Source organism: Rhinoraja longicauda, chromosome 14, assembly GCF_053455715.1.
Source record: "Rhinoraja longicauda isolate Sanriku21f chromosome 14, sRhiLon1.1, whole genome shotgun sequence".
NCBI classification, from domain to species: domain Eukaryota; kingdom Metazoa; phylum Chordata; class Chondrichthyes; order Rajiformes; family Arhynchobatidae; genus Rhinoraja; species Rhinoraja longicauda.
Window position 1 is genome coordinate 14,048,983 of NC_135966.1, and position 25,306 is coordinate 14,074,288.

At 40.2% G+C, this 25,306-nt stretch overlaps 1 protein-coding gene across 1 annotated transcript in view; it reads right to left on the reverse strand.

The window, feature by feature from the left end:
* Nucleotides 1–675: 675 nt before the first annotated feature.
* Nucleotides 676–25,306, reverse strand: part of LOC144600000 (glutamine--fructose-6-phosphate aminotransferase [isomerizing] 2-like) — a 74,231-nt gene continuing 49,600 nt past the window's right edge. Inside the window, exons 6-20 of the mRNA XM_078411298.1 lie at nucleotides 25,209–25,267; nucleotides 24,988–25,122; nucleotides 23,887–23,948; nucleotides 23,211–23,290; nucleotides 17,211–17,322; nucleotides 15,695–15,858; nucleotides 13,976–14,071; nucleotides 13,740–13,837; nucleotides 12,752–12,872; nucleotides 11,364–11,521; nucleotides 9,301–9,415; nucleotides 7,608–7,735; nucleotides 3,725–3,892; nucleotides 2,227–2,388; nucleotides 676–1,015 (exon numbers count right to left, since the gene is read on the reverse strand). Of these exons, the coding sequence (XP_078267424.1) occupies nucleotides 971–1,015; nucleotides 2,227–2,388; nucleotides 3,725–3,892; nucleotides 7,608–7,735; nucleotides 9,301–9,415; nucleotides 11,364–11,521; nucleotides 12,752–12,872; nucleotides 13,740–13,837; nucleotides 13,976–14,071; nucleotides 15,695–15,858; nucleotides 17,211–17,322; nucleotides 23,211–23,290; nucleotides 23,887–23,948; nucleotides 24,988–25,122; nucleotides 25,209–25,267 (1,703 nt within the window). The 3' untranslated portion in view covers nucleotides 676–970. The remainder of the gene's footprint in view (nucleotides 1,016–2,226; nucleotides 2,389–3,724; nucleotides 3,893–7,607; nucleotides 7,736–9,300; nucleotides 9,416–11,363; nucleotides 11,522–12,751; nucleotides 12,873–13,739; nucleotides 13,838–13,975; nucleotides 14,072–15,694; nucleotides 15,859–17,210; nucleotides 17,323–23,210; nucleotides 23,291–23,886; nucleotides 23,949–24,987; nucleotides 25,123–25,208; nucleotides 25,268–25,306) is intronic.

A 25,306-nucleotide genomic window follows, 5' to 3' on the forward strand; every position in this document is an offset into this window, starting at 1 on the left:
GGTTTGAGCATAAGCTAATAAATCATGTAATATTCTCAAACTGGGTTAAAAATCAGTATTGCAGAATTACAGATATCTACACCAAGTTACACAAAAGGTGATCCCGTTTTGAAATTTCAAACTTAAGCAACACTCATTTTCTGTGAGGTTTAGACTTGTTAAACTCCATTAGCCAAACGCTCAATGGAAATGTAACCATAGAGATGATCAAATCTGAGGCAGAGAACCAATAGGTAACTGTCGAGGGTTGAGTGTAGGTCAAAATGACAGTTCCTGGTTTAATGGTAACTTACAACTTATGCATTTTGAATGCTAAACAAATACATCATAGTTTAATGATTTATTCTGTTTGTAAGCCATTACCAAACAAAATACAATACATATATATGATCCACATCTTCATTGTTTTAACATTGGCTTTAAGGTGGATTTAAGCACATGAAAATATGACTGTAAACAAACTTCATCCTTGCTTCTTTACTTAATTCAAGCTTACAATGAATACCTTTGGATACATATAAAATCAATAAAATACAATTTTAGTAAACATGATCAGTACAGGTATTTTCAAACATAAATTTTGAGAGGAATTCTTTGTAAAAATCATAAATAATCTTAAAGCCATAATATAGAAAATTGGCTACAGTTAAAAGGTTTTACATTTGATTATCTTCGCTGTGAATATTGCACTTTTGCATGTATCCATTCTATGCAGCTTATGTAAACATCAACTTCCTCCAAACTTTTAAATCAAGATAGCTACAAGATGTAGTTACCATAGAGATACTTAAAGTAGTATCCCAGTTCTATTGTATCATTTGATTTACATTAAATATGCATATAGCCTACTTGATGAAAGCCCAGTTAGATAAATTATAAGCTTCATATTTCACCAGGAGAAACGTTAACCAAAAGAGAATTTTGAAGGATGATCAGACATCAATCTTCAATGGGCAAGGTATTCAGATCCTCATTCAACAGTGACTGACTTGGCCAGGTTTCGAGGAAAGTCAACCTAAAATAACACATTAAATATCGTTAATGATTAGGGTTGCCAACTTTCTCACTCCCAAATAAGGGGCAAAAGGTGACGTCACCGTTCCGCGCCCCACGTGACCTCACCCAGCCAGCGGCCACATGCTCCCACTCCACCAATGTCGGCTGCCCGTGCCGGGAGGGGGGATTGCTACGCAACCTCCGTTAGATGGTGCCTGGGTCTCCGGGCCTCCACTATCCGGGCCTATAGCGGCCCCAGGGCCTAGTGTCCTGGCCTACAGCGCCCCCCCCCCCCCCCGGGCCTAATACGGGACAAGGGTGATCCCGTACGGGACTAATCAATTTAGCCCAATATACGGGATGTCCCACTAATACGGGACAGCTGGCAACACTATTAATGATCACCTCATAAACATTTTCTTTCCTGCTATGGAGAAACTAACATTAACAGTACAAGACTGAGGAACCTTGAAATCTTTGTCATCGATAGTGTGCAACTTCCAAGCCAATGAACTATCTGAAGAAGCAGCAGGAAGATGTCATCTTTCAGTTCTACTGATTTCTACCTATTATACCAGATAGGATGATAAAAGGACTTAAGTTGATGAACGACCAAACATTACCCAGGAGTTCCTAACTACTAGACGTGGTTCCCATGGATGGTGGGGGAAAAGACTGAAGAAAGAAGCTTCTTTTGTTGTTTAAATTCTCCATGGACATCTAAATGAAATGTTTGTTTCACCATAACTTCCTGTTTATGAACATTTGAGAAACTAAAATGACTGTTCAATGGACTAACTCTAAACCTGCCATTACCTTCATTATCTCATAGTCAGAGTCACACAGAAGACAAACAGACTATTTTGCCCAATTTATCCATGCCACCTGAGATGCCCATCTAAGCTCGTCCTATCTGCCCGCTTTTGACCCATATTCCTCTAAATCTTTACGGCCCATTAATCTGTCCAAGTGGCTTCTGGGACATCTTCAACCTACATGAAGAATTCAAGCAATCTTTCTCAGAAGCCATTTTGAGAGTCTGGAGTATGTCTCTCCCACCAAATTTTAATTCAAATACAAAAAATAAATTCTTTAATGGCTGATATATAAACCAGAAACCATTTACAATCTAACAAACTTTTAAATGAATGGTATTTTGAAAAGCTTGACATTTAAAAATACTTGAATACTTTCACTTTAAGTTCATCTCAAGATGTAAAATTATCTCACATCATATCCTCGAAGAACAGCCAAGTGGAATGAAAGAAGTTGAAGAGGTATTACAGTTAAAATACCCTGTAAACAGTCAACTGAATGTGGAATTTCAATAGTTCTGTAAGCATATTTCTTGCTCTCCTCATCATTCTTTGTACAGAGTACTATTGGACGGCCCTAAAAAGGAAGCAGATGGAAGAATGACAAAAGAAATTTATTTGTGACACAACCAAAAATTTCTAGTTAAATATTTAGGTTAAAATGTAATATCATGAGGACCCAGAAGTAGAACCTGTTAAAATATTCTGTTTATTTGCATTTGCACCCAGATATCCTGGAGTTATAGCACAAGTGCGTTGTGTTTTAATTTGTAATGCATGCGGAATTCAAATTGGGACTTGTTTGCACAAAACCAAAGTATTATCTAACTAAATACACCAACTCACAATAAATGATTCAATATGCAAAAACAAAACACAAAACAGCTACATACATATTAATTAGCTCTTAAAAAAATAATAATCCTGTAGATGCAAGTATATCATTGGGGTTATCAAGTGGGCATCTCCCTTCATTGGTGTTTCATTGAGTTAGGCCCACAACACCTCAGGAAGGCTCAATAGCTGGTTCCTACTCTCATCACCTATGCTACCAGTTTCTACTAAATAAAGGAAGCTGCAGCCAATTAGCTCACTCTAACAAGTGCTACATACCTGCATCCTATCTTGCACTAATCCTAGCCCACCATTAAGCTTGTAACATCACAAATATCTCTCTTGCATAAGACTGGGATACACTCGCACAGATTATAATTACAAAGAAATACACATACTGCATGTCATACGTCTCCTTTCTGCCCCCAAATGACACGATTTCTTCTCCACCAAATCCAAATGGGGGGAGGGGAGGAGGGGGGGTTCAGGGGGATGGAGTGGGTGAGTGGGGGGGGAGGGGGAGAGTGGGGGAGGAGAGGGTGCTGGAGCAATGCAGGCGAGGTTACAGGCCAATGAGGGGAATGGGGCTGCTGAGCCCACGAGCTGCCGCTAACTTTAATAGATGCGCTCCCCCCCCTTGCCGGAAGGACCGGTGCCTGTCCCAGCGTGCAGTGCGCCTGACCTTCCTCCTGTGGTGCAGCATGGCGGCAGAGGGTCCAACAAGATGGCCGTCGCCGCTGTTCGCCCACGATCGCCGCCGTGCTGCAGGAGAGGCTTTGTGTCCACGGCTCGCTCTGGCTCCAGGGGGCTGAGGTGAGTGGCTCCCTCTCCCCTTCCCTGTCCTTCCTCGCCCACCCACGGCCCCGGGGGGGACTCCCCGCCCGGCAATGGGCTTCATCAGTTGGAGAGGGTTGCCAGGCCTGCAGGATCGTCAGTTGGGGAGGGCTGCCCCAGAAGAGGCCCGCAGGAGAGATTTGGACCCAACAGGTCCACCTCAGTCTAGTATATCACAATAATTAATACTGCAACATCTAATACAATATCAGATGCATTAGAAAATTAAAACAAGTATACTCTACCTGTCGTGCAGTGATCTGTTGCATTACATTCTGACACTTCATGTAGCTTGAATCTCTCATGACAATCATTATAACAGGCATCAGCTTATCAATTAAAGCTAAAGGACCATGTTTCAACTCTCCAGCCAGGATCCCTTCAGAATGCATGTAAGTGATTTCTTTGATTTTCTATCAAGATAATGAAAAAGTCAATTACTTTTCAGAGATCTACAATCAATATTTTGATGGGCCACGTGGCCAGAAGGCTTCCCAACGGGTTACGCAACCAGAAGGCTCCCGATGGGCCACGGCTGTGGACTGGAAACGCGGCCGGAAGCCTTTATCGAGGAGCCGCAATCTCGGTGTCTCCCGGATCGTCACGTAGAAGCCCGGGTTGGGGCCCAGCCGGGGTCTCGCGGGTCGAAGCCCGGGTCGGGCGAAGCGGCCGATGGAGCCTGCAGCTGGGGCCCGGGTCGGCACCACGGATGCGTGAAGTGGGGCGTCAGCAACGGTGAGGCCTTGGTGAAGCCTCGCGACGATGGGGCCTCGATGGTGGAAACCCAACTTAAAATTGGGGAATTCAATGTTCATACCGTTAGGTTGTATACTACCCAAGCAGAATATGAGGTGTTGTTCCTCCAGTTTGTGTGTGGCCTTACTCTGCCAATGGAGATGGTGAAGGACGTAAAGAATCAATATGGGAATGAGAAAGGGAGTTAAAATGCTTAGCAACCAGGAGATTCAGTGGGCATTGGCGGACCGAGCGCAAATCTTTGCTAAAACGGTCGCCAAGTCCACACATGGTCTCACCAATGTAAAGGAGGTCACTTCGAGAACACTGGATGCAGTAGGTGAGGTTAGAGGATGTGCACATGAACCACTGTCTCACCTGGAAGGACTGGTGGGTTGAAAAGCGAAGTCCAGGGGAACTCTATCCTTGTTCCATCTGGGAGGAGGGGGAGCCAGAGCAGAACTACGGGACTCAGAGGAGATGCGGGTGAGGGATTCATCTATTACAGCAGGGGAGAAACCACGTTCACTAAAGAATGAGGACATCTTGGATGCCTTGGAATGGAAAGCCTCACCTTTACAAAAGGCAAGGTGGGTGGATGTGTGGTCCAGATAACTGTGGGAGTTGTTGGGTTTGTAATAACCGTCAGTCAATAGTCTGTCTCCTGTGATAGAGACAGAGAGATCAAGAGAGGAGAGAGATAATCCAAGTGAATCGGAGGGCAGGGTGGAAGTTAGTGGTAAAGATTATGAAACGAGATCTGCACAGGTGCCAAAGGCCTACTGGATCTTCCGTTTGCTAACCATTTGAACTCCTCTTCCCATACTGTCCCTTCTTTCCTAAGCCTCTACCATTGCCAAGAGTGAGGCCATATGCAAACTGGAGGAATAGCACCGCTTGGGTAGCTTACAACCCCACAGGATTAAAACTTAATTCTCCAATTTCAAGCAACTGATCAACCCACCCCACCCCCCACACTTTTCTTTTCTTTTCCCCTCCCCCTTCTTTCTCCTGTGCCCCACCTGGCCTTGCACCAATTTCTCCCTATCCCTCAACCTACATTCCTTCTTCTGGTTTCACAATTTGCAACTCTTCTAACCTTATCTCACACCTTTTTGTCTTTTCATCTCTGGCCTGTGGCCCACCATCTGCATATCAAAAACCCTCCTCACCTGCATCCACCTATCACTTACCAGGCTTTGTCCTGCCCTTCCCTCTTGCCGCCTTCTTCACGCCCCACCACAATCTGTCTGAAGAAGGGTCCAGACCCGAAAAGTTACCTGTCCATATTCTCCAGAGATGCTGCCTGACCCATTGAGTTACTGCACTCCAGTATTTTATGTCCCTTTTCCTACAACCAATAAATACTTTGTAGCCATTTTCATCATTTACATTCAAAACTCCAGACAGATGTACAAAAACGTGCAGACCAAGAGACAAATTAAGTTGTGTGATGCAATAGGAAATTATAAAACAGTTATAGACTAAATGAGTGAGCAAAAAGCACGCCATCTGGGAGTTTAATGCGAGGAAAGAAGTCATTTGCTTCAATTTTCATAATGGTAAGTGATTTGTAGCAATGGAAAATAATTGGGATCTATTTACACCATAGCTATAAAGTACAGATAAAAAGCAACCTCCCCTAACTATTGCTGAAATAAATATCATTTTATACAAAAAGAAGGAAGGAAATAATGAATCCAGGCTTGATTCAATCACTAAAATGGATGTAAATGAACTGTTCTTCACCACGGAAACCATGGTCGTTGCTGACACACTTTAAAAATTACAGCTCAGACACTTGTGAACAAATCCAGAGCTCTTTCTACCCCATGCAATGCAAATTTGAAGTGTTCCTTAAAATGATATGGACCCTCAAAATCCACTTTTTTATTTTAGTTTATTATTGTCACAGACATCGAGGTACAGTGAATAAAATTTGGAAGATTTAATTAACATCTTGGCGACGAAGGACATTAAGTATCAAGATGCAAAATGGAGTTGGAAAACAAGTTAACCTAATCTAAGCAAAGGGGTTCAGTTTTCTCCCTATTTTTGTGGAATATGTAAACAAAATATTCAACTTGGGATAAGGCAAAACAAAATTCTTTTAAATACTTCTTTAGAAATAAAATGAAGAAATATGGAATTACTGGCATTGATATGGAGCAGCTACATAAAATATGATCACAACTAGCATGGCAATGAGCAAGAAATACCCCAAAATGTAAGGCTGTCATGAATGTACAGTAAATTTAACAGACCCGGTTAATTAAGCAGCCTTACACATGGGCCTGGCATACATCACAACATTGCAATAAAACTAAAATAGTTTGTAAACACAATATTGGTAACAGCTAACATTATTGGTGAATAATAATGTCATCCATTGATACTTTTTATAATAAATGGACTGGCAGCGAATAAAACACAGGGAATTTATTTATATCTAAAAAATATGAGGATTCAGCAATAACCAAACAATGGACTGAAAGTTTAAAACAATTTCAAGGAGAAAATTGATTTGTCCCTGGCAGGATGAAACAGAATGGAAATATCAGCAAGTCGGTAAAAGTGAAAAAATGTAGACTCATTTGTGTCCTGATATTCATCAAATAGTTATATGTTATGTCCTGACAAGCATAAAGGGAAAGAAATCTTCAAAATATATTGAGCCATTTCGATCAAAAGGAACCTCAATTTCTAAATGGATTTTATCTATTTGAAGGAGACAGGGAAAAAACATAACATCGTCTTCAGCAATTGAATAAAAAACCTTGAACAAAAGATATTATAAGCCAAGGAAATAAAATAATAGGAACTCATTCAAACGTTCAACTTTAAATGGGGCAAGGGGGAACATGGTATATGCAAGATTATGAACTTCAAGGAGGTAATTTAGCTCCTTCTTTGCCACTGTTTAACAGTGTATTTTAAATTTAAATGAATATACCCATTGTGCAATATTAGGAAACTAAACAGGGTTCCAGCACTGAAATAGCAACTTAATTTATCAGTCATGCCATCAGCCTAACTCTAAGTCCAATGCTCTAACTGCACACTTCTTTAATATTCATTTGTTAAGAAGCATTTATCGAATTATCTTGAAATAAATCTACAATGTTTCAGTCCAAGCAATTTTAACAATATGCAGCTTGGCTTTGCAGAAGAATTCATTGGTGTGGGATGAAAGGGACACACGTGAAGAAACTAAATAACACAATGGTCTTTTCAAATGAATGACTTTTGTAATAGATTATCAATTTCTCGCTACAAATGCTGCCAGATTGTCAAGAGCATTTCCATTTTTTTATTTCTGATTTATAGCAGCCTTTGATTTTGATTGCTAAGCAAATTAGAAAGAAGGATTTTTCAAATCGAGGTTCTACTTACTAAAGCTCCTTCAAGGCAAGTAGCATAATGATAGCCACGGCCCATGACTAGAAGTGATTTGTGCTGGAACATCTCTTTGGCCAATTGTTCAATCTGTTTATCCAAGGACAAAACTTCTTTGATCAAATCTAAGAGAAGTTGCATGGAAATAATAATAACGGGTTGATAAATGAGGGCAGTAGTGAGGAAAATTACAGAAATTATATTAATTCAAATTTATTTATCTATATTCAAAGCAATATGCACGCAAATATTTCATAAGAAAAACAGGTTTCCAAATACTATCAAATTTACCACAGAGGAAGGGCACATTTCATCCCCATCCCCCACCCCCACCTCCCCTAAAGTTCTATACCAGATCTTTCACAGAGTAGACAATAGACACAAGAGGAGGCCATTCGGCCCTTCGAGCCAGCACTGCCATTCAATGTGATCATGGCTGATCATTCTCAATCAGTACCCCGTTCCTGCCTTCTCCCCATACCCCCTGACTCCGCTATCCTTACGAGCTCTATCCAGCTCTCTCTTGAATGCATTCAGAGAATTGGCCTCCACTGCCTTCTGAGGCAGAGAATTCCAGAGATTCACAACTCTCTGACTGAACTAATCACAATGGCCTTTTTTTCCTTTACAATCACATAATTTCCTCTGCCTCAAACATTTCCTGGTTCAATGGAAAACCATTTAATTCCCCGGGATGTGAGCTGCTTTACGTCCTCGTTGTCCACCCTGGGTAGTTCTACGGAACTGGCAAAATGTGCAGCAAAGCGTCAACTACGGTACTCTGAAGCACCAATTGCCACTTTTGACTGTTGTAGTTGACATACGAAAGAAAGAAAGATTTCATTCCCCAATTATTAACAGGAAAAGAAATCCCTAACCCCAAACTGTAAAATTGATTGATAATCCTTCTTTACCAAATTTCCCAAAGTGAATGCAGGGAAGCTCGTGTTGGGGAACAAAAAACTTGGAGTCACTGGTCAAACAAAGACAAGGGTTTGCCCATTTCAGAACCGATTCGGAGATTTTTTTTCTCCGTGTCATGTGCGTTTAGAACACTTCTTCATAAATGCAATGGCATCAGATTACCAGTGTAATTCCTCACGTTTGATAGAATGGACACTGATTGATGGGAGTGATTATGGTGCCAGTTGAGTGATGGTGATGATGACCAATCTATCTGAAGGAGATGAACGAGGAAAGAAGAGATAAATAATACTGGAACTAGGAGATGCAGAGCACTACAGTTGCGGGAACTCTAAAAGAATGCTGGGAATGCTCAGTAGATCAGGCAGCTTTTGGGGGAAAATAATTGAATCCCCAATCTAAACACTTTCACCCCTTGTTCTTATGTTTTAGGTGTGAATCCTCCTCAAAAGTGATAGAAGCGGTGAGGCACTGGTGAGTAGGAGACCACAATTTAGATTTCAAGGGAATAATCCCCAATTCTTTGGGATTGGGGCATTTTGGGATAGAAGATCAAGAGATGATCACTGGTGAAGAGAGCAAGAGGAAAGTCCATGGTTTCCCAGCTGAGCCGATCGAGCCAAACCACTGTTAAAACCTGGTTCAAAATAACATAGTAACATTTTAAAATAAAGCTAGTTAATCTTTATGTACTCCTCAACAATGATTTAATAAACTATTGGCTGGTTAAATTTCAGTGCACGGTTTGGCATACGATGATAACCACCTGGTAAAAATTGAAGTCCAGCAATGATGTCCTTTCTTCTTTTCTGTATTGAGATACGATCCTCAGACATCATGAGGCCAAACATAATCAAGGAAACAAACTGGCTTGTATAGGCCTGTAAGTAAGTTCAAATAAACAATTGTCAGGAGGTTCACAATGATGTTTTCGTTAATATTTATAATATCTTAAAACATTGTGTGGCTATAAGGATTATCAGGCATGGTTTAGCACTATAAATTCTGTTTGATAACTAACTCTAATCTTACCATTTTAAAGAACTCAAACTTTTACCAAAGGTAGACACAAAATGTTGAAGTAACTCAGCAGGTCAGGCAGCATCTCGGGAAAGAAGGAATGGGTGGAGTTTCGGGTCGAGACCTTTCTTCAGAGTGAAGAAGGGTCTCGACCCGAAACATCACCCATTCCTTCTCTCCTGAGATGCTGCCTGACCCGCTGAGTTACTCCGGCATTTTGTGTCTACCTTCGATTTAAACCAGCATCTGCAGATTTTTTCCTACTCCTTCAAACTTTTACCATTTTACTCAGGGTATCTTTTACAATGCCTTTTGCATGGTGAGCAAAAGGCATTCTTTTTTTTTCAAAGCATACATTGCAATGCCAAATTGAGATCCAATCTGAACAATACTGTTTTACAGCATTAGCACAAATAGGGCAGACAATATTGCCCATTATTGTAAAATTTGCATTAAATTCATATGACAACAGTAGAAATCATTCTTTGTTTGTTTGTGCCAATAACTGCAGAATGGAGATTTTATGATTTCTGGGCTTCATGCAGATTTTTTATTTTATGTAATTTTATTCCAAACAAAAACACTTTTATGGATGAGGTCAGCTTAGAATCCAGCAGAGAGCAATTCAAACAGAGAGCATAACAGAGAAACTGAAGACTAGAAAATAACAACTGGTATTATTCTAATACAACATGGGAGTAAGACTAACCTAAATTTATGTTCTTGTGCCATTGCAAACATACAAATTAGCGTGTTAATTTTTATACCGTTCATATATAAATAAAAATGTATATTTATTATAAAGAAAATCATTTTAGTTCTTCAATTACACATAGCACGATCTCAGCTGGGAATCACAGTGAAACTGACAACCCATCATGGACAGGACTTGGTTGGTGGTGGACTATCAATCCTACCACCTCATTAATATCCCAACATACATTTTACATGTTACTCAGTAGTAATATAACTTTTCCAGAGAACACATTAAATTAGAAAAGAATGTGAGAAACAAAGCCCCAAATGAACATATGCCAAACTAAGGGGATTTCTGAACAACTGATAATGGATAACTAGTGTTTCACTACACTACTTTTCCTATATGACCAGGTTCATTCTTGTTTCAAAATTGATTGAGAATATCACTATATGTCTTCGAAAACAAATTCTTTAAATTCTTCTCTCAACTAGCTGGTAACATAAGACCTGCTACTTTCAATAGCTAAAGTAAAATTTGTCTAAACAGGGATCAATCAGGATCATTTTTTGGAAAAATAATCCCTTGCAATGAAGATGTGGAGGGATAATGCAGTTATAATAGGCGTTCGGTTTCTTAAAGGCATCCAAAACTGAAAGCCAATCACTTGGAGTTTCCAACAGCTGGCAGATTTGCCAGATGAACAATATAAACGGCTAATAACAACCATCATTATTATCGCATTTGCAGGATTTCCACAAGAGTTATTGAGACAGTACACACCAAAGTTCATTTAAGGAAAGTGATACAAGGAAAGTGAAAATAACACGAGTGACAAAACCCCAGATTATTTCCAAGGTTTTAAAAGGAAGTAACTATAGCTACTTCATCTGCAGTACCAACAATCTTCTGCGCTTTTCTTGATTTCAGAATGGTTGTTTTAGATTGGATAATCCCACATGACCGTTTGCTATTGAGATATGTTAACACGTGTTCTCTCCTACCTGCTGAGCCTTTCCTCTATTTTCAGTTTTTATTATTAAGTCGTATTGTGTTGTATCAGTGGTACAGCATAAATAAAAAGATAACATTGTTTACAAAAACTCATTAACCTTTGTGCTTGCTACTCCAATTTCAGGTCCAGCGTTAATATGTATACCACAATCAGTTTCTCGAGAAATGGAGCTTCCAACTGTGTTGGTAATGCCAACAGTCAAGGCACCACGATTCTTACAATAACGCAGAGCCATGAGAGAATCTGCAGTTTCACCTGTTAAACAAATAGAGTCCGGTATGATACAAAATGATACATTGGCATAATACAAAATTAGATCATTTTACAGTTATCTTCTTTCACCTTACTTCAGTGATTAAAATTACAATGAATTAATGTGTAAAGACACAAAATGATGGAATAACTCAGCGGGTCAGACATCATCCCTGGATATCTGGATAGGTGACATTTGAGGTCGAGACCCTTCTTCAGACCGAGTGCGAAAGAAGAAAGCTAGAGTGTCCTCCCACACCTGCAATCAGTCTGAAGAAGGATCTTGACCCAAACCTGTCCATGTTTTTCAATGATGCTGCCTGGCCTACTGAGTTATTCCAACATTTTGTGTCTTTTGTGTAAACCAGAATCTGCAGTTACTTGTCTCCACATTGTTCAATAATTAGTTTCTGATATCTCTTCTAAATTGCCAGAAAGGATAATTTCTTCATAATAACTTATAAGTGCATGTTATTACAAGATTTTCACCGGGTGGCGCCAGCAATGGCCGCCTCGCCAACAGTCTGTCTGTCCCTTCCTTCTTTGTTGTTTTATTGTATGTGTTAAATGTATGTTTTCGTGTTCTTTAGCTTGTTTTATGTGGGGGATGGGGGGTTGGGGGAAACTTTTCTACAATCTCTTACCTCGATGGAGATGCGATTTTTTTTTCCATATCGTATCTCTGTCCGCACTGCAGCCTGACATCGAGGAGTTGGTAGCCTCTGCTGGAGACCGACTTCGGGAGCTCCAACCGCGGGAGCCTGCAGGACTTACCATCATGGAGCTGGCGATCCCTTTGCCAGGGATCGACCTCGGAGCTCCAACCGTGGGAGCCTGCGGACTTAACATCGTGAAGCTCACGGTCCCTGGTTTGAGACCGACTTCGAGAGCTCGAAGCCGCAGGGGCTTCGACCGCCCAGACGCAGGAGCTTCGATCGCCGGCTGTGGGAGCTTCGATTGTGGAAGGTTCAACAGCCCCGATGGCGAGAGAAAATGAGGGAAGATTAGACTTTATTGCCTTCCATCACAGTGAGGAATCCACTGTGGTGAATGTTTATGTTAACTTTTATGGAGTTGTGTATCTTGTTCCTTTTTTTTAGTAAGGCTGTCTGGTAATATGAATATCACTGAACCTTAATTGGTACACATGACAATAAAAGACCTTAGAAACCTTCTATCTTTGAATTTTGGTGTTATTTCAAGTTTTATTGTCTATTGTCTATTTATATATACCTGACTGGCTAATGAAGAAACAGACATCATCTCTGAAAACTGGTGTACTTCTGTCCAAGAAATCACTAGCAAGTTCAACCATCACCGGGAGTTCAGTTAGTTCTTCCAATGCTTGGCGTGTCTAAATTGACCAAAAATTAAAATACAATGATCCATCTATGCTGGTTACATGGTAGGAATAATAAAATAAACAACCATTCTTATGCACAATTCAAGGTAACTTTTGTTCAAACTGTCTAGAAATATTAACATTTCAATTACAAGCAGATGCCAGCTAAACATAGAATTAGTACATATTCTCTTTTATTTGGGATTTTTGAGGGCCATTATCTGTTCAAGTACGATGAAGTCTTTCACATGCATTCAATGAGACAGATGGGACTTTAAGTCAATATGTTTTCTATTCCAAGATTTATTGGCCCATTATTTGATGAGATGAAATGCTACCAATTTCCTTAAAACTATCACAGTTGGACAATTGGCACATTAGACAAAAATAAGTTGGTTCCCAGAGATGGCCAATGACAGTAATATGGAAACATCTTCCCTCAGCAATCTTTCCACTGACCTTGCTCACAACACCCTCAGCATCTCCCAATCTCTTTGGCTAATCTCAGCACTGCCCTGATGCCAGTACATTTCCCACATTGGTCTGCTCATGCAGTGTGTCCAGACCCTAATATTTTCTTTCAAACCCTCCATTGACTTCCTCCTACTCATTCAATTTCCTACTCGAACCCCAGGTGGCTTTTCATGCAGTTTTCCATTGCAAGCTTCACTCTTTCCCATGGTTGCAATTTGTTTTCACAGGAGGTATATGATATCAAAGGCCTAGCTGGTGATAAAATGGAGCAGAGTGCCTTGTATTAAAGGCTTTTTCATGCACTGCTGATTTAACTACTTTCTAAACACTTTTGGTCTCCTATACCTAAAGACTGGCAAAGAAAATTAAAGGTAAATGAATAGAAGACTGAATATTCAAACTTACTGCAACTGCAGAATGGTAACTCGTTCCACACCCAATCAAGAGCAAACGTCTGCATCGTTTTATTTCTTTGATGTGGTCTCTCAATCCACCTAGCGTCACTGTAATAAATACGGGTCTATTTAATGACTCCTTATAAATAAAATGCATTCAAAATGCTAGTAATTTGCCAACTGATGAATGACATAATACTTCAAAATGAAGCTAGATTTTATGCTTTAAGTGTAACTATATATTACCTGTGCCATCTTCAAAATTTACTCTCCCTCGCAATGTATTGAATATAGATTCTGGCTGTTCAAAAATCTCTTTCTGCATGAATGCTTGGAAGTTTCCTGCATTAGAAAAGTAATAAAAATAATCATTATATTACTCTAAGTGATTTTAAAATTAACTGGAAATGGTACTTTTATAAATCTTTGCACAATCTACTGTTCATTGTTGGAATCATAAACCATGCACAATTTATCCAGCAGTTTAAACAAAATCGATAGGATATCCTTAATCCAAAAGGGGATAACAAAACAATTAAAAAGAATTGGTGGGAAATCTGTGAACGAATTTACAGCAGAAAGAACAGATCAGACGTGGTAATTAGATAAATTTAATGTTGGAAAATGAAGAATTAATTTTAGATTTTTTATGATTATAGTAATTATGCATGAAGCCATGGAGCATGAACAAATTATTTTTGGAACTGATAATACAACTGTAGTTTCCTTCATATGTCTAAAGGTATAATGAAAAATTGACTTTGATGAAAATACACCGATCAGCCAAAACATTATGACCACTGACAGGCAAAGTGAATAACTTTGATTATCTTGTTACAATGGCACCTGTCAAGTGGTGGAATAAATTAGGCAGCAAGTGAACAGTCAGTTCTTGCAGTGTTGGATGCAGGGGAAATGGGCAGGAGTAAAGACCCGAGTGACTTTGACAAGGGCCAAATTGTTATGGCCAGACGACTGGGTCAGACCTTCTCTGAAATGGCAAGGGTTGTGCGATGCTCTCGGTCAGCAATGGTGAGTACCTACCGACAGTGGTCCGAGGAGGAACAAACCACAAACCGGCAACAAGGTGTTGGGCGTTCAAGGCTCATTGATGCGCAAGGACAACAAAGGCTTTCCCATCTGGTCCGAACTGACAGAAGGTCTACTGTGGCACAAGTCACAGAAAATGTTAATGGTGGTCACGGAAGGAATGTGTCACAATACACAGTGCATCGCACCCTGCTGCATATGGGGCTGCACACGGAGGACTAACAGCATATTAGGCAGATGGTCATGATGTTTTGGCTCATCAGGTCATAATGTTTTGGCTGATCAGTGTATATGAACCATCACTCTGTGAAACTGAAATGTAAGCAGTTGTAGGGAATTTAAAAAATAGCCATTTTTTGAAACTGGCTTCCTTCTAAATTTCCCCAGGAAGGAGGCCATTTGGCCCATTAAGGGCTTTCCCAGTTTGCAGAGCAACCTTATTCCAACACGAGCGAGCAGCGTGAAGGCAGTGTGATTACCAGGCCTGGCCCTGGCGCACCACGTGTGGGCGGTGGGCTCTGCAACTTCCCAGCTGATTAATTCCCGCTTGGTTAACCCCCTTCCCCCCCTCAATCCAAATGCCGTGTTTCTTCCCTCCTGGCCGCATGAGTCTGAAGGAGGGTCCCAACTCGAAACGTCTCCTTTCGATATTCTCCAGAGACGCTGTCTAATTCGCCGAGTTACTCTAGCATTCTGTCTTTTTTTGTAAACCAGTATCTTCAGTTCCTTGTTTCTACACGTTTCTTTATTGTACTGGTGTTAGATGACATAAATTTAGAACACAGTTTCATAAAAAGTATAACCCTGTGTTAACATGGATGATGGACACGAAAGAAGAAGAAGACCCTGTGTTTGGTTCCTGTAATAAATATGCAGTCATTGCTCATTGCACGCGTTTCTGCAGGTACCACTCACCTTTCATGATTTGATGCAATTCCATTTGCAGAGTATGTACAGTTCTGGATGCTAAATCACCCACTGATCTATTAGCACGGTGAATGGAGAGACAACCATCCACCACTGCAGCAATGTCATCATCCTCCAGAAACATCACTTTGTTTGTGTGCTCAATGATTGCACTGTTGAAGAATTGATAGATAATTAAACTACTGTTTAAATTATTTTATATATATATATATATATATATATATATATATAGTTATACATACACACAATATATCTATATATGCACACACCAACAAACTAACGCAAAAATACAAAATGCATTTTATTACTTTTTACGACTCAAAGTGCTGGAGTAACTCAGCGGGTTAGGCAGCAGCTCTGGAGAACATGGATAGGTGACATTTCGGGTTGGGACCCTTCATGTCTGAAGGAAGGTCCTGATCCAAAACCTCACCTATCCGTGTTCTCCAGAGCTGCTGCCTAACCCATTGAGTTACGCCAGCACTTTGTGTCCTTTTGTGTAAACCGGCATCCTTGTTTTTACTTTATTACTTTTTAACTATGTATGTGATGTGGCAATAATTTATACAATCAATGACTGATAAGCTTTGCTGCAAAAAAAATCTGCCCAAATTCAGATTTTCCTCAGCAATAATGTTGCACCTTTCTTGTTATTAGCAATTTAATATTGTAAAATACTTGGATATTTCACCACATTAAATTCAGGAAATAAACCGAGTAGGAGAAAGAGTGTAGTGCAGATAAATATGTAGCTAAGTAGCAGATGCAGGGGACAAGGATCCATTTTCTGGACCTTTGGGATTTCTTCTAGGGCAGAGGTACAAGAGGGATGCTTGCACCTGCAATGGAGGAGGACCAATTTCCTGGTGGGGAGATTTGTTAGAGCTTCTCAGGTAGGTTTAAACTCATTTGCTCAAAGCAGCAATGAGATAGATGAGAAGATTGAGACAAATACAAAAGTTATAGAGAGCAGGTTCCATCAACAACACAGAGGATTGGGCGTGAGGAAAGCCAAATCGTTAAAACTGCATTTATATTAATGCAAGAGGCCTGAAAGGTAAGACAGATGAATGCAGTGCATGGATAGGTAAGTGAGATTTGGGATTTTATAGTTAAAATAATGAACATTGCTGAAGGAGGGACAAGAATTTGATTGAGTTTGTTGAAGAAATGATCAAGGAGATTGATGAGGGCAAGGCAGTTGATGTTCCCTACATGGACTTCTTTTTGAGTGGCCAAAGTAGAAAACTGCAAACCATTTCGCATGGCAATGCTCAAAATAACCACTGGATGACAAGTTACATCACCATATTTGTGTCCTATATTCCAAATGTTTGATGAGCATCACAACTGGAATTGCCAGGTCAAATTTCATGAAAATGCAAGATTCTTGAAGATCAAAACAAATTGCATTTTCCTTCCAAAAATATCAATTTTTAAACACATCATAGTTAACAATCATATCCCTTTGTGTTTGAAATCCAAGTAATGGTTTTATGCTTACCTAGCATCAGATGCAAAATAAAATTCAACACTTTTCTTCTCTCCAGTGCAATTAATATCTTTGTAGTCAATTTTGTGTGTTTTAGATAAATGGTCATTTTTGTTTTTGTCATCTGTAATGAAAAAAAAAATTGTACTAAGTAATTTTGTCAAGTCAGAGTGAGGAATCAAGCCCTTCATCCCAACTTGTCCATGCAGACCAAGTTGCCCGTGTAAGATAGTGGTGCGACCTCCGGATGGCGCCGACGATCAACAATGACGACCGATAGACTCATTTGCCTGAATTAGGCCCATATTCCTTGAAACCTTTTGCGTCCATGTGCCTGTCCAAAGGTATTTTGAATGTTATAATTGTACCCATCTCTACCACTTTATCTGGCAGCTGGTTCAACATACCCACCATCCTCCGTGTGTAAAGGTTGCCCCTCACATCACTTTTATATCTTTCCCTCTCAAATATATCCATGACCTCTTGTTTTAAACACCTCTATCCTAACTGATCTTACCCCATATCAATACTCTTCCTGATTTTATATATCTCCAAGGTCACCCTCAGCTCCCTATGTTTCTGGGGCAAAAAAAAGCTCCAGGCTTTCCTTATAACTCAAACCCTCAAGTCCCAGTGTCAGCCTTGTATACATTCTTTCCAGCCTATCAACAATCTTGCAATTTCTAGGTGACCAGAACTGCACACAAGACTCCAAGTGTAGTCCCACCCACACCTTGTACAGTTACAACATGACATCCCAATCATTGTACTCAATGCACTGACCAATGAAGGCAAGCGTGCTTTACACCTTTTTCATCACCCTGTCACTATTACCCCTAAAGTTCACTGTCCTACAACACTCTCCAGGGTCTGACATTTACTGTCCAACTCCTGCCCTAGTTTAATTTACCAATATACAATGCCTTTTACTTGTCCAAGTTAAAGTCCATTGCCATTTCATGGCCCACTTCCCTAGCTCATCTAGATCCTGCTGTAATTATAATCTTCTTCCCTGTTCATTATACCATTTTCATCCAAATTGTTAATACAGATGACAAACAAATTAATTTGATGTTGGTTATAATGAAAATATTTGAGGAAATTTTTTGCAGCCCTTCTCACATAAAGACATGAGATTAGCCATCTTCCAGCTTTCCAATACCACACCCACGACACAAATATCTTTGCCAGGCACCCACCAATTTCTTCCTTGGTTACTCACAATGTCCCAGGATATACTTAGTCATGGCCCGCCATTGTATCCATTTTTATTTGGTTTAAGTTCGCCAGCATCTGCTCTTCTGTAATGTGGATATGTTTCAAGAGATCTCTACTCTCTTCCCAGAATTCCCTAGCTTTCATGACCTCTCCATGGTAAATACAAATAAAAAGTATTCATGCAGATCTCCCAACATTTGATTTTACAAATTCATAATTTTGATATCCAAAATTCAAAATGTTACATCAAAATTCACAATATGGTGCATAAAAAAAGGTATGCACGCCAAATGCGCATACGGGTTGTGCTACATTCATGTGTGAAAATCGACTATTATTTCCAACAGTCTGTAGTTCTTGGACTACATGTACAATGTCAGACCTATCATGAGTATATTCTGCTATTTATAGAAAGGTAATTGAACAGAGATACTTTTTGCATCACAAAGAAAACAGAAATTGTTTTGTTTTCTATTTTACTTTTTCCTTACACATCCCAATTCTTTTCTCTCGAATAAATGGAAAGGGAAGATCTAGAAGGGATAAGAGAGTAAGGTCAGGCCCAATTGTGACCGATATGAGAGGGGAGGTGAATACCGAAATTAAAGTGTTGTATTTAAATGCGCGAAGTATAATAAATAAAGTGGATGAGCTTGAGGCTCAGTTAGACATTGGCAAGTATGATGTTGTGGGAATAACTGAGACATGGCTACAAGAGGACCAGGGCTGGGAACTGAATATTCAGGGGTACACAACGTATAGAAAAGACAGACAGGTGGGCAGAGGGGGTGGGGTCGCTCTGTTGGTAAGGAATGATATTCACTCCCTTGCAAGGGGTGACATAGAATCAGGAGATGTAGAATCAGTATGGATAGAAATTAGGAATTGTAAGGGTAAAAAGACCCTAATGGTAGTTATCTACAGGCCCCCATACAGTAGCCTTGACATAACAGTATAACAGTATAACAGAGCTTTATTTGTCATTCGGTACCGAAGTACCGAACGAAACTACATAGCAGTCATAGAAAAAAAGAACACAAGACACATAACCCCAACACAAACGTCCATCACAGTGACTCCAAACACCCCCTCACTGTGATGGAGGCAACTAAACTTCCACTCTCTTCCCCACGCCCACGGACAGACAGCTCGTCCCCGACCGACCCGCACAATCCCCGCATAGGGTGCAAGTTGAATCAGGAGCTAAAATTGGCATGTCGCAAATGTAATGCTACGGTGGTTATGGGAGATTTCAACATGCAGGTAGACTGGGAAAATTAGGTTGGTAATGGACCCCAGGAAAGAGAGTATGTGGAGTGCCTCCGAGATGGATTCTTAGAACAGCTTGTACTGGAGCCTACCAGGGAGAAGGCAATTCTGGATTTAGTGTTGTGTAATGAACCTGATCTGATAAGGGGACTCGAGGTAAAAGAGCCATTAGGAGGCAGTGATCACAATATGATAAGTTTTACTCTACAAATTGAGAGGGAGAAGGGAAAATCGGAAGTGTCAGTATTACAGTATAGCAAAGGGGATTACAGAGACATGAGGCAGGAGCTGGCCAGAATTGACTGGAATGAGGCCCCAGACAGTGGAACAACAATGGCAGGTATTCCTGGGAATAATGCTGAAGTTGCAGGATCAATTTATCCCAAAGAGGAGGAAAGATTCTAAGGGGAGTAAGAGGCACCCGTGGCTGACACGGGAAGTCAAGGACAGCATAAAAATAAAAGAGAAGAAGTATAACATAGCAAAGAAGAGTGGGAAGCCAGAGGATTGGGACCCTTTTAAAGAGCAACAGAAGATAACTAAAAAGGCAATAGGGGAGAAAAGATGAGGTACGAGGGTAAACTAGCCAATAATATAAAGGAGGATAGTAAAAGCTTTTTTAGGTATGTGAAGAGGAAAAAAATAGTCAAGGCAAATGTGGCTCCTTTGAAGACAGAAGCAGGGGAATTTATTATGGGGAACAAGGAAATGGCAGATGAGTTAAACTGGTACTTTGGATCTGTCTTCACTAAGGAAGATACAAACAATCTCCCAGATGTTCTAGTGGCCAGAGATCCTAGGGTGATGGAGGAACTGAAGGAAATCCACATTAGGCAGGAAATAGTTTTGGGTAGACTGATGGGACTGAAGGCGGTAAATCCCCAGGGCCTGATGGTCTGCATCCCAGGGTACTTAAGGAGGTGGCTCTAGAAATTGTGGACGCAATGGTGATCATTTTCCAATGTTCTATAGATTCAGGATCAGTTCCTGTGGATTGGAGGGTAACTAATGTTATCCCACTTTTTAAGAAAGAAGGGAGAGAGAAATTATAGACCAGTTAGTCTGACATCAGTGGTGGGGAAGATGCTGGAGTCAATTATAAAAGACGAAATTGCAGAGCATTTGGATAGCAGTAACAGGATCGTTCCGAGTCAACATGGATTTACGATGGGGAAATCATGCTTGACTAATCTTCTGAAATTTTTTGAGGATGTAACTAGGAAAATTGACAGGGGAGAGCCGGTGGATGTGGTGTACCTCGACTTTCAGAAAGCCTTCGACAAGGTCCCACATAGGAGATTAGTGGGCAAAATTAGAGCACATGGTATTGGGGGTAGGGTACTGACATGGATAGAAAATTGGTTGACAGACAGAAAGCAAAGAGTGGGGTTAAATGGGTCCCTTTCAGAATGGCAGGCAGTGACTAGTGGGGTACCGCAAGGCTCGGTGCTGGGACCACAGCTATTTACAATATACATTAATGACTTGGATGAAGGGATTAAAAGTAACATTAGTAAATTTGCAGATGATACAAAGCTGGGTGGTAGTGTGAACTGTGAGGAAGATGCTATGAGATTGCAGGATGACTTGGATAGGTTGTGTGAGTGGACGGATGCATGGCAGATGCAGTTTAATGTGGATAAGTGTGAGGTTATCCACTTTGGTGGTAAGAATAGGAAGGCAGAGTATTATCTGAATGGTGTCAATTTAGGAAAAGGGGACTTGCAACGAGATCTGGGTGACCTAATGCATCAGTCACTGAAAGAAAGCATGCGGGTACAGCAGGCAGTGAAGAAAGCCAATGGAATGTTGGCCTTCTTAACAAGAGGAGTTGAGTATAGGAGCAAAGAGGTCCTTCTGCAGTTGTACAGGGCCCTAGTGAGACCACACCTGGAGTACTGTGTGCAGTTTTGGTCTCCAAATTTGAGGAAGGATATTCTTGCTATTGAGGGGGTGTAGCGTAGGTTTACTAGGTTAATTCCCGGAATGGCGGGACTGTCGTATGTTGAAAGACTGGAGCGACTAGGCTTGTATACACTGGAATTTAGAAGGATGAGAGGGGATCTTATCGAAACGTATATGATTATTAAGGGGTTTGGCACGTTAGAGGCAGGAAACATATTCCCAATGTTGGGGGAGTCCAGAACCAGGGGCCACAGTTTAAGAATAAGGGGTAGGCCATTTAGAACGGAGATGAGGAAAATCTTTTTCAGTCAGAGAGTTGTGAATCTGTGGAATTCTCTGCCTCAGAAGGCAGTGGAGACAAATTCTCTGAATGCATTCAAGAGAGAGCTAGATAGAGCTCTTAAGGATAGCGGAGTCAGGGGGTATGGGGAGAAAGCAGGAACGGGGTACTGATTGAGAATGATCAGCCATGATCACATTGAATGACGGTGCTGGCTCGAAGGGACGAATGGCCTACTCCTGCACCTATAGTCTATGGCCCAGCCTTGGTGCCACATTTTCGGGGAGACTTACAGGATGGAGGGGATTTCTCGCGGAACCCCTAGTGACCTCTAGCAGCCGAATTGACAAATTGCAATTACCGACTGTTTTACGGAAAAATGTGAGGCGAAATCATAATGGCGGAAATGAAATCAGAAAGCGGAAACTTTACGCCAAATTTGGAAGGGTTGGGAGGAGTGTTCATGGAGTATTCATCTCCTGCAGCCCACACATAAGCAACCACATTAATGCTGAAGGGACCTTATTCTCTCGCAAGTTAACTCTTTCCTCTTAATTTATTTACAGAATCTCTTTGGATTTTCCTTTACCTTTTCTGGTATTCACTAAAAATAAACTCAATGTAAGTCACTAAGATAGAAGTTAAGGATTGAAAAAAATCTCATCTTTGTGCTTCAAAGTTTCAAAAGTGCTCTGCAAATTAATTCGAGAGAGATCTGCAGTTTTTCTTGTTAAAACGAGGCTCTGCCTGGTCTTTTAGATGTCCCTCAAAGATACTTTGGTTTGATTTGGAAAAATAGCCAGGAAGATCTTCTGATACCCAAGCCAATACTTATTCCCCACAAATTTAAACTGTTCCATTGGTCATTTGCCACTGTCTGGTTTTAGCATTTTGGGTTCTTACAGTGTGAATTTGGAATGGTGGACATTCTTGGAAAGAAAAAGGAATACTTTGACTGCAAAGAATTTTGTGACACGTTTTAAAAGCTTTTCTTTGTTTAAATTCCAAGTATAAATTCAGGAGGTTGTTTAGACAATACTAAAGAAATAGTTGACTGGTTAAAAAAAAGAAAATCGTCTTCATACGAGAACAAGGTGTAAAAATGTAATGATTAAACGACAATAGCTATATTATTTATCAATTACTCCTAGTACATTTACAATTCACAAGAACAAATTAATGTTTGAGGCTAAAGCCAAAATTTGATTGAGCTTAACTTGAACCCAGTCAGATAATTTTTTTAAATTTTTTTTTTGCAGAACTTAAATTAAAAACACACAACAGTAGTATGGTTCTAAACAATTCTATCAGTCCTACTTATTCACTGACAGCCAACTTACGTGCTTGGTACAGGATTGGAATCTGGTCAGTTAAGAGCCTATTCTTACTGCGAATACCAATCAACAGAGGGCTCCCTCGCCTAAGGAAGATTAAAAAACAAAATACTGAATTTAATTTTAAAGCATATGAAAAAAAATGGGACTGTTGTACAAATGATAATTTTTAAAGCATTGCCACATTTTGGCACATTGGCTTTCACCAGTCAAGGTACTGAGTATAGACGTTGGGATGTTTTGTTACAGTTGTGCAAGACGTTGGTGAGGCCACATTTGGAGTATTGTGTTTAGTTTTGGTCACCCTGCAAAAGGAAGGATATCATTACGCTGGAAAGAGTGCAGAGAAGATTTATGAGGATGTTGCCAGGATGAGGGCCTGAGTTATAGGGAGAAATTGGGCAAGATATGTATAAAATCACGAGGGAAACCGAAAGGGTGAAAGCACAGAATCTTTTATCCAGGGTAAGGGAGTCAAGAACCAAAGGACATAGGTTTAAGGTGAGTGGGAAAAGTTTTAATAGGAACCTGAGGGGCAGCTTTTTTCCACAGTGGAAAAGGTCAGTGGGTATATGTAATGAGATGCCTGAAATAAACATTAGCTTTTATGAAATAAGCTAGTAAAAGTAAACCAGTCCTCAATGGCAAAGAAGCTCAAACAGAAAATATACTGGACACCAACCTTGTAGCAACTGCTTCATCTGGGAAATGTCTGCTCTTGAAAATAAGTGCAAATGCTCCTTCCTGGAAGGATAAAAAAAAGAGACATTTCTCTAGTGAAATCACTCTTTTGATACCAGAAGAATATAAAGTCATAGTCATGGAGTGATACAGGATGGAAACAGGCCCTTCGACCCAACTTGCCCACACCGGCCAACATGTCCCAGCTACACTAGTCCCACCTGCCTGCGCTTGGTCCATATCCCTCCAAACCTGTCCTATATACCCGTCTAACTGTTTCTTAAATATTGGGATAGACCCAGCCTCAACTATCTCCTCTGGCAGCTTGTTCCATACAACCACCACCCTCTGTGAGAAAAAGTTACCCCTCAGATTCTTATTAAATCTTTTCCCCTTCACCTTGAACCTATGTCCTCTGGTCCTCGATTCCCCTACTCTGGGCAAGAGATTCTGTGCATCTACACGATCTATTCCTCTCATGATTTTATTCACCTCAATAAGATGACCCCCTCATCCTCCTGCTCTCCAAGGAATAGAGACCCAGCCTACTCAACCTCTCCCTATATCTCAAACTCTCTAGTCCTGGCAACATCCTCGTAAATCTTTTCTGAACCCTTTCAAGCTTGACAATATCTTTCCTATAACTTGGTGCCCAGAACTGAACACAATACTCTAAACACGGTCTCACCAACGTCTTATACAACTACAACATGACCTCCCAACTTCAAAACTCAATACTCTGACTGATGAAGGCCAATGTGCATTTTTGACCACCCTATCTACCTGCGACTCGACCTTCAAGTCGAGTCGACCTTCAATATGTGTGTCCTTTTGTATTGTTATTTAATTGGAATATCAGATAGTAGCCTCTATTGTAACATATATCAAATAGAACATTTTGCTTTCTTGAAAAATGTTCACTTTTCAAATGTCCCACATCAAATTGATGAAACTCGGTTGGAAAACACTGGAAAGAGTATATGAACCAGAATACTATTAATACTGTATATAAATGCATAAACTAGACTATGTATATAAAAACCCTTAATTTGGAATTTACCATGTAAACATTTTTTCAATAAAATAATTAATTGCAGCTCACCAGTTGTTGAACAACTCTTTCCACCACAGCAGAGAATCCAATGTCTTCACCTTCTCGGTTGTCATACAGATACTTTGTTAGTTTAGGAATCACCTCAGTATCTGTCTCAGATTCAAACACATAATTTTTGCTTTCCTATTTTGATAAAGCAGATAATTAATATATTGGAACACCTTTTTATGACAAATAATTTTTGACTAGCTTATCAATATTCTACTTGCCAGAAATGTTTTTAATTCTTTGTAGTTTGTGATAATTCCATTATGAACAACAACAAATTCTGAAAAAAATAAAAGTAATCAGGTTGAACCTGCAAGTC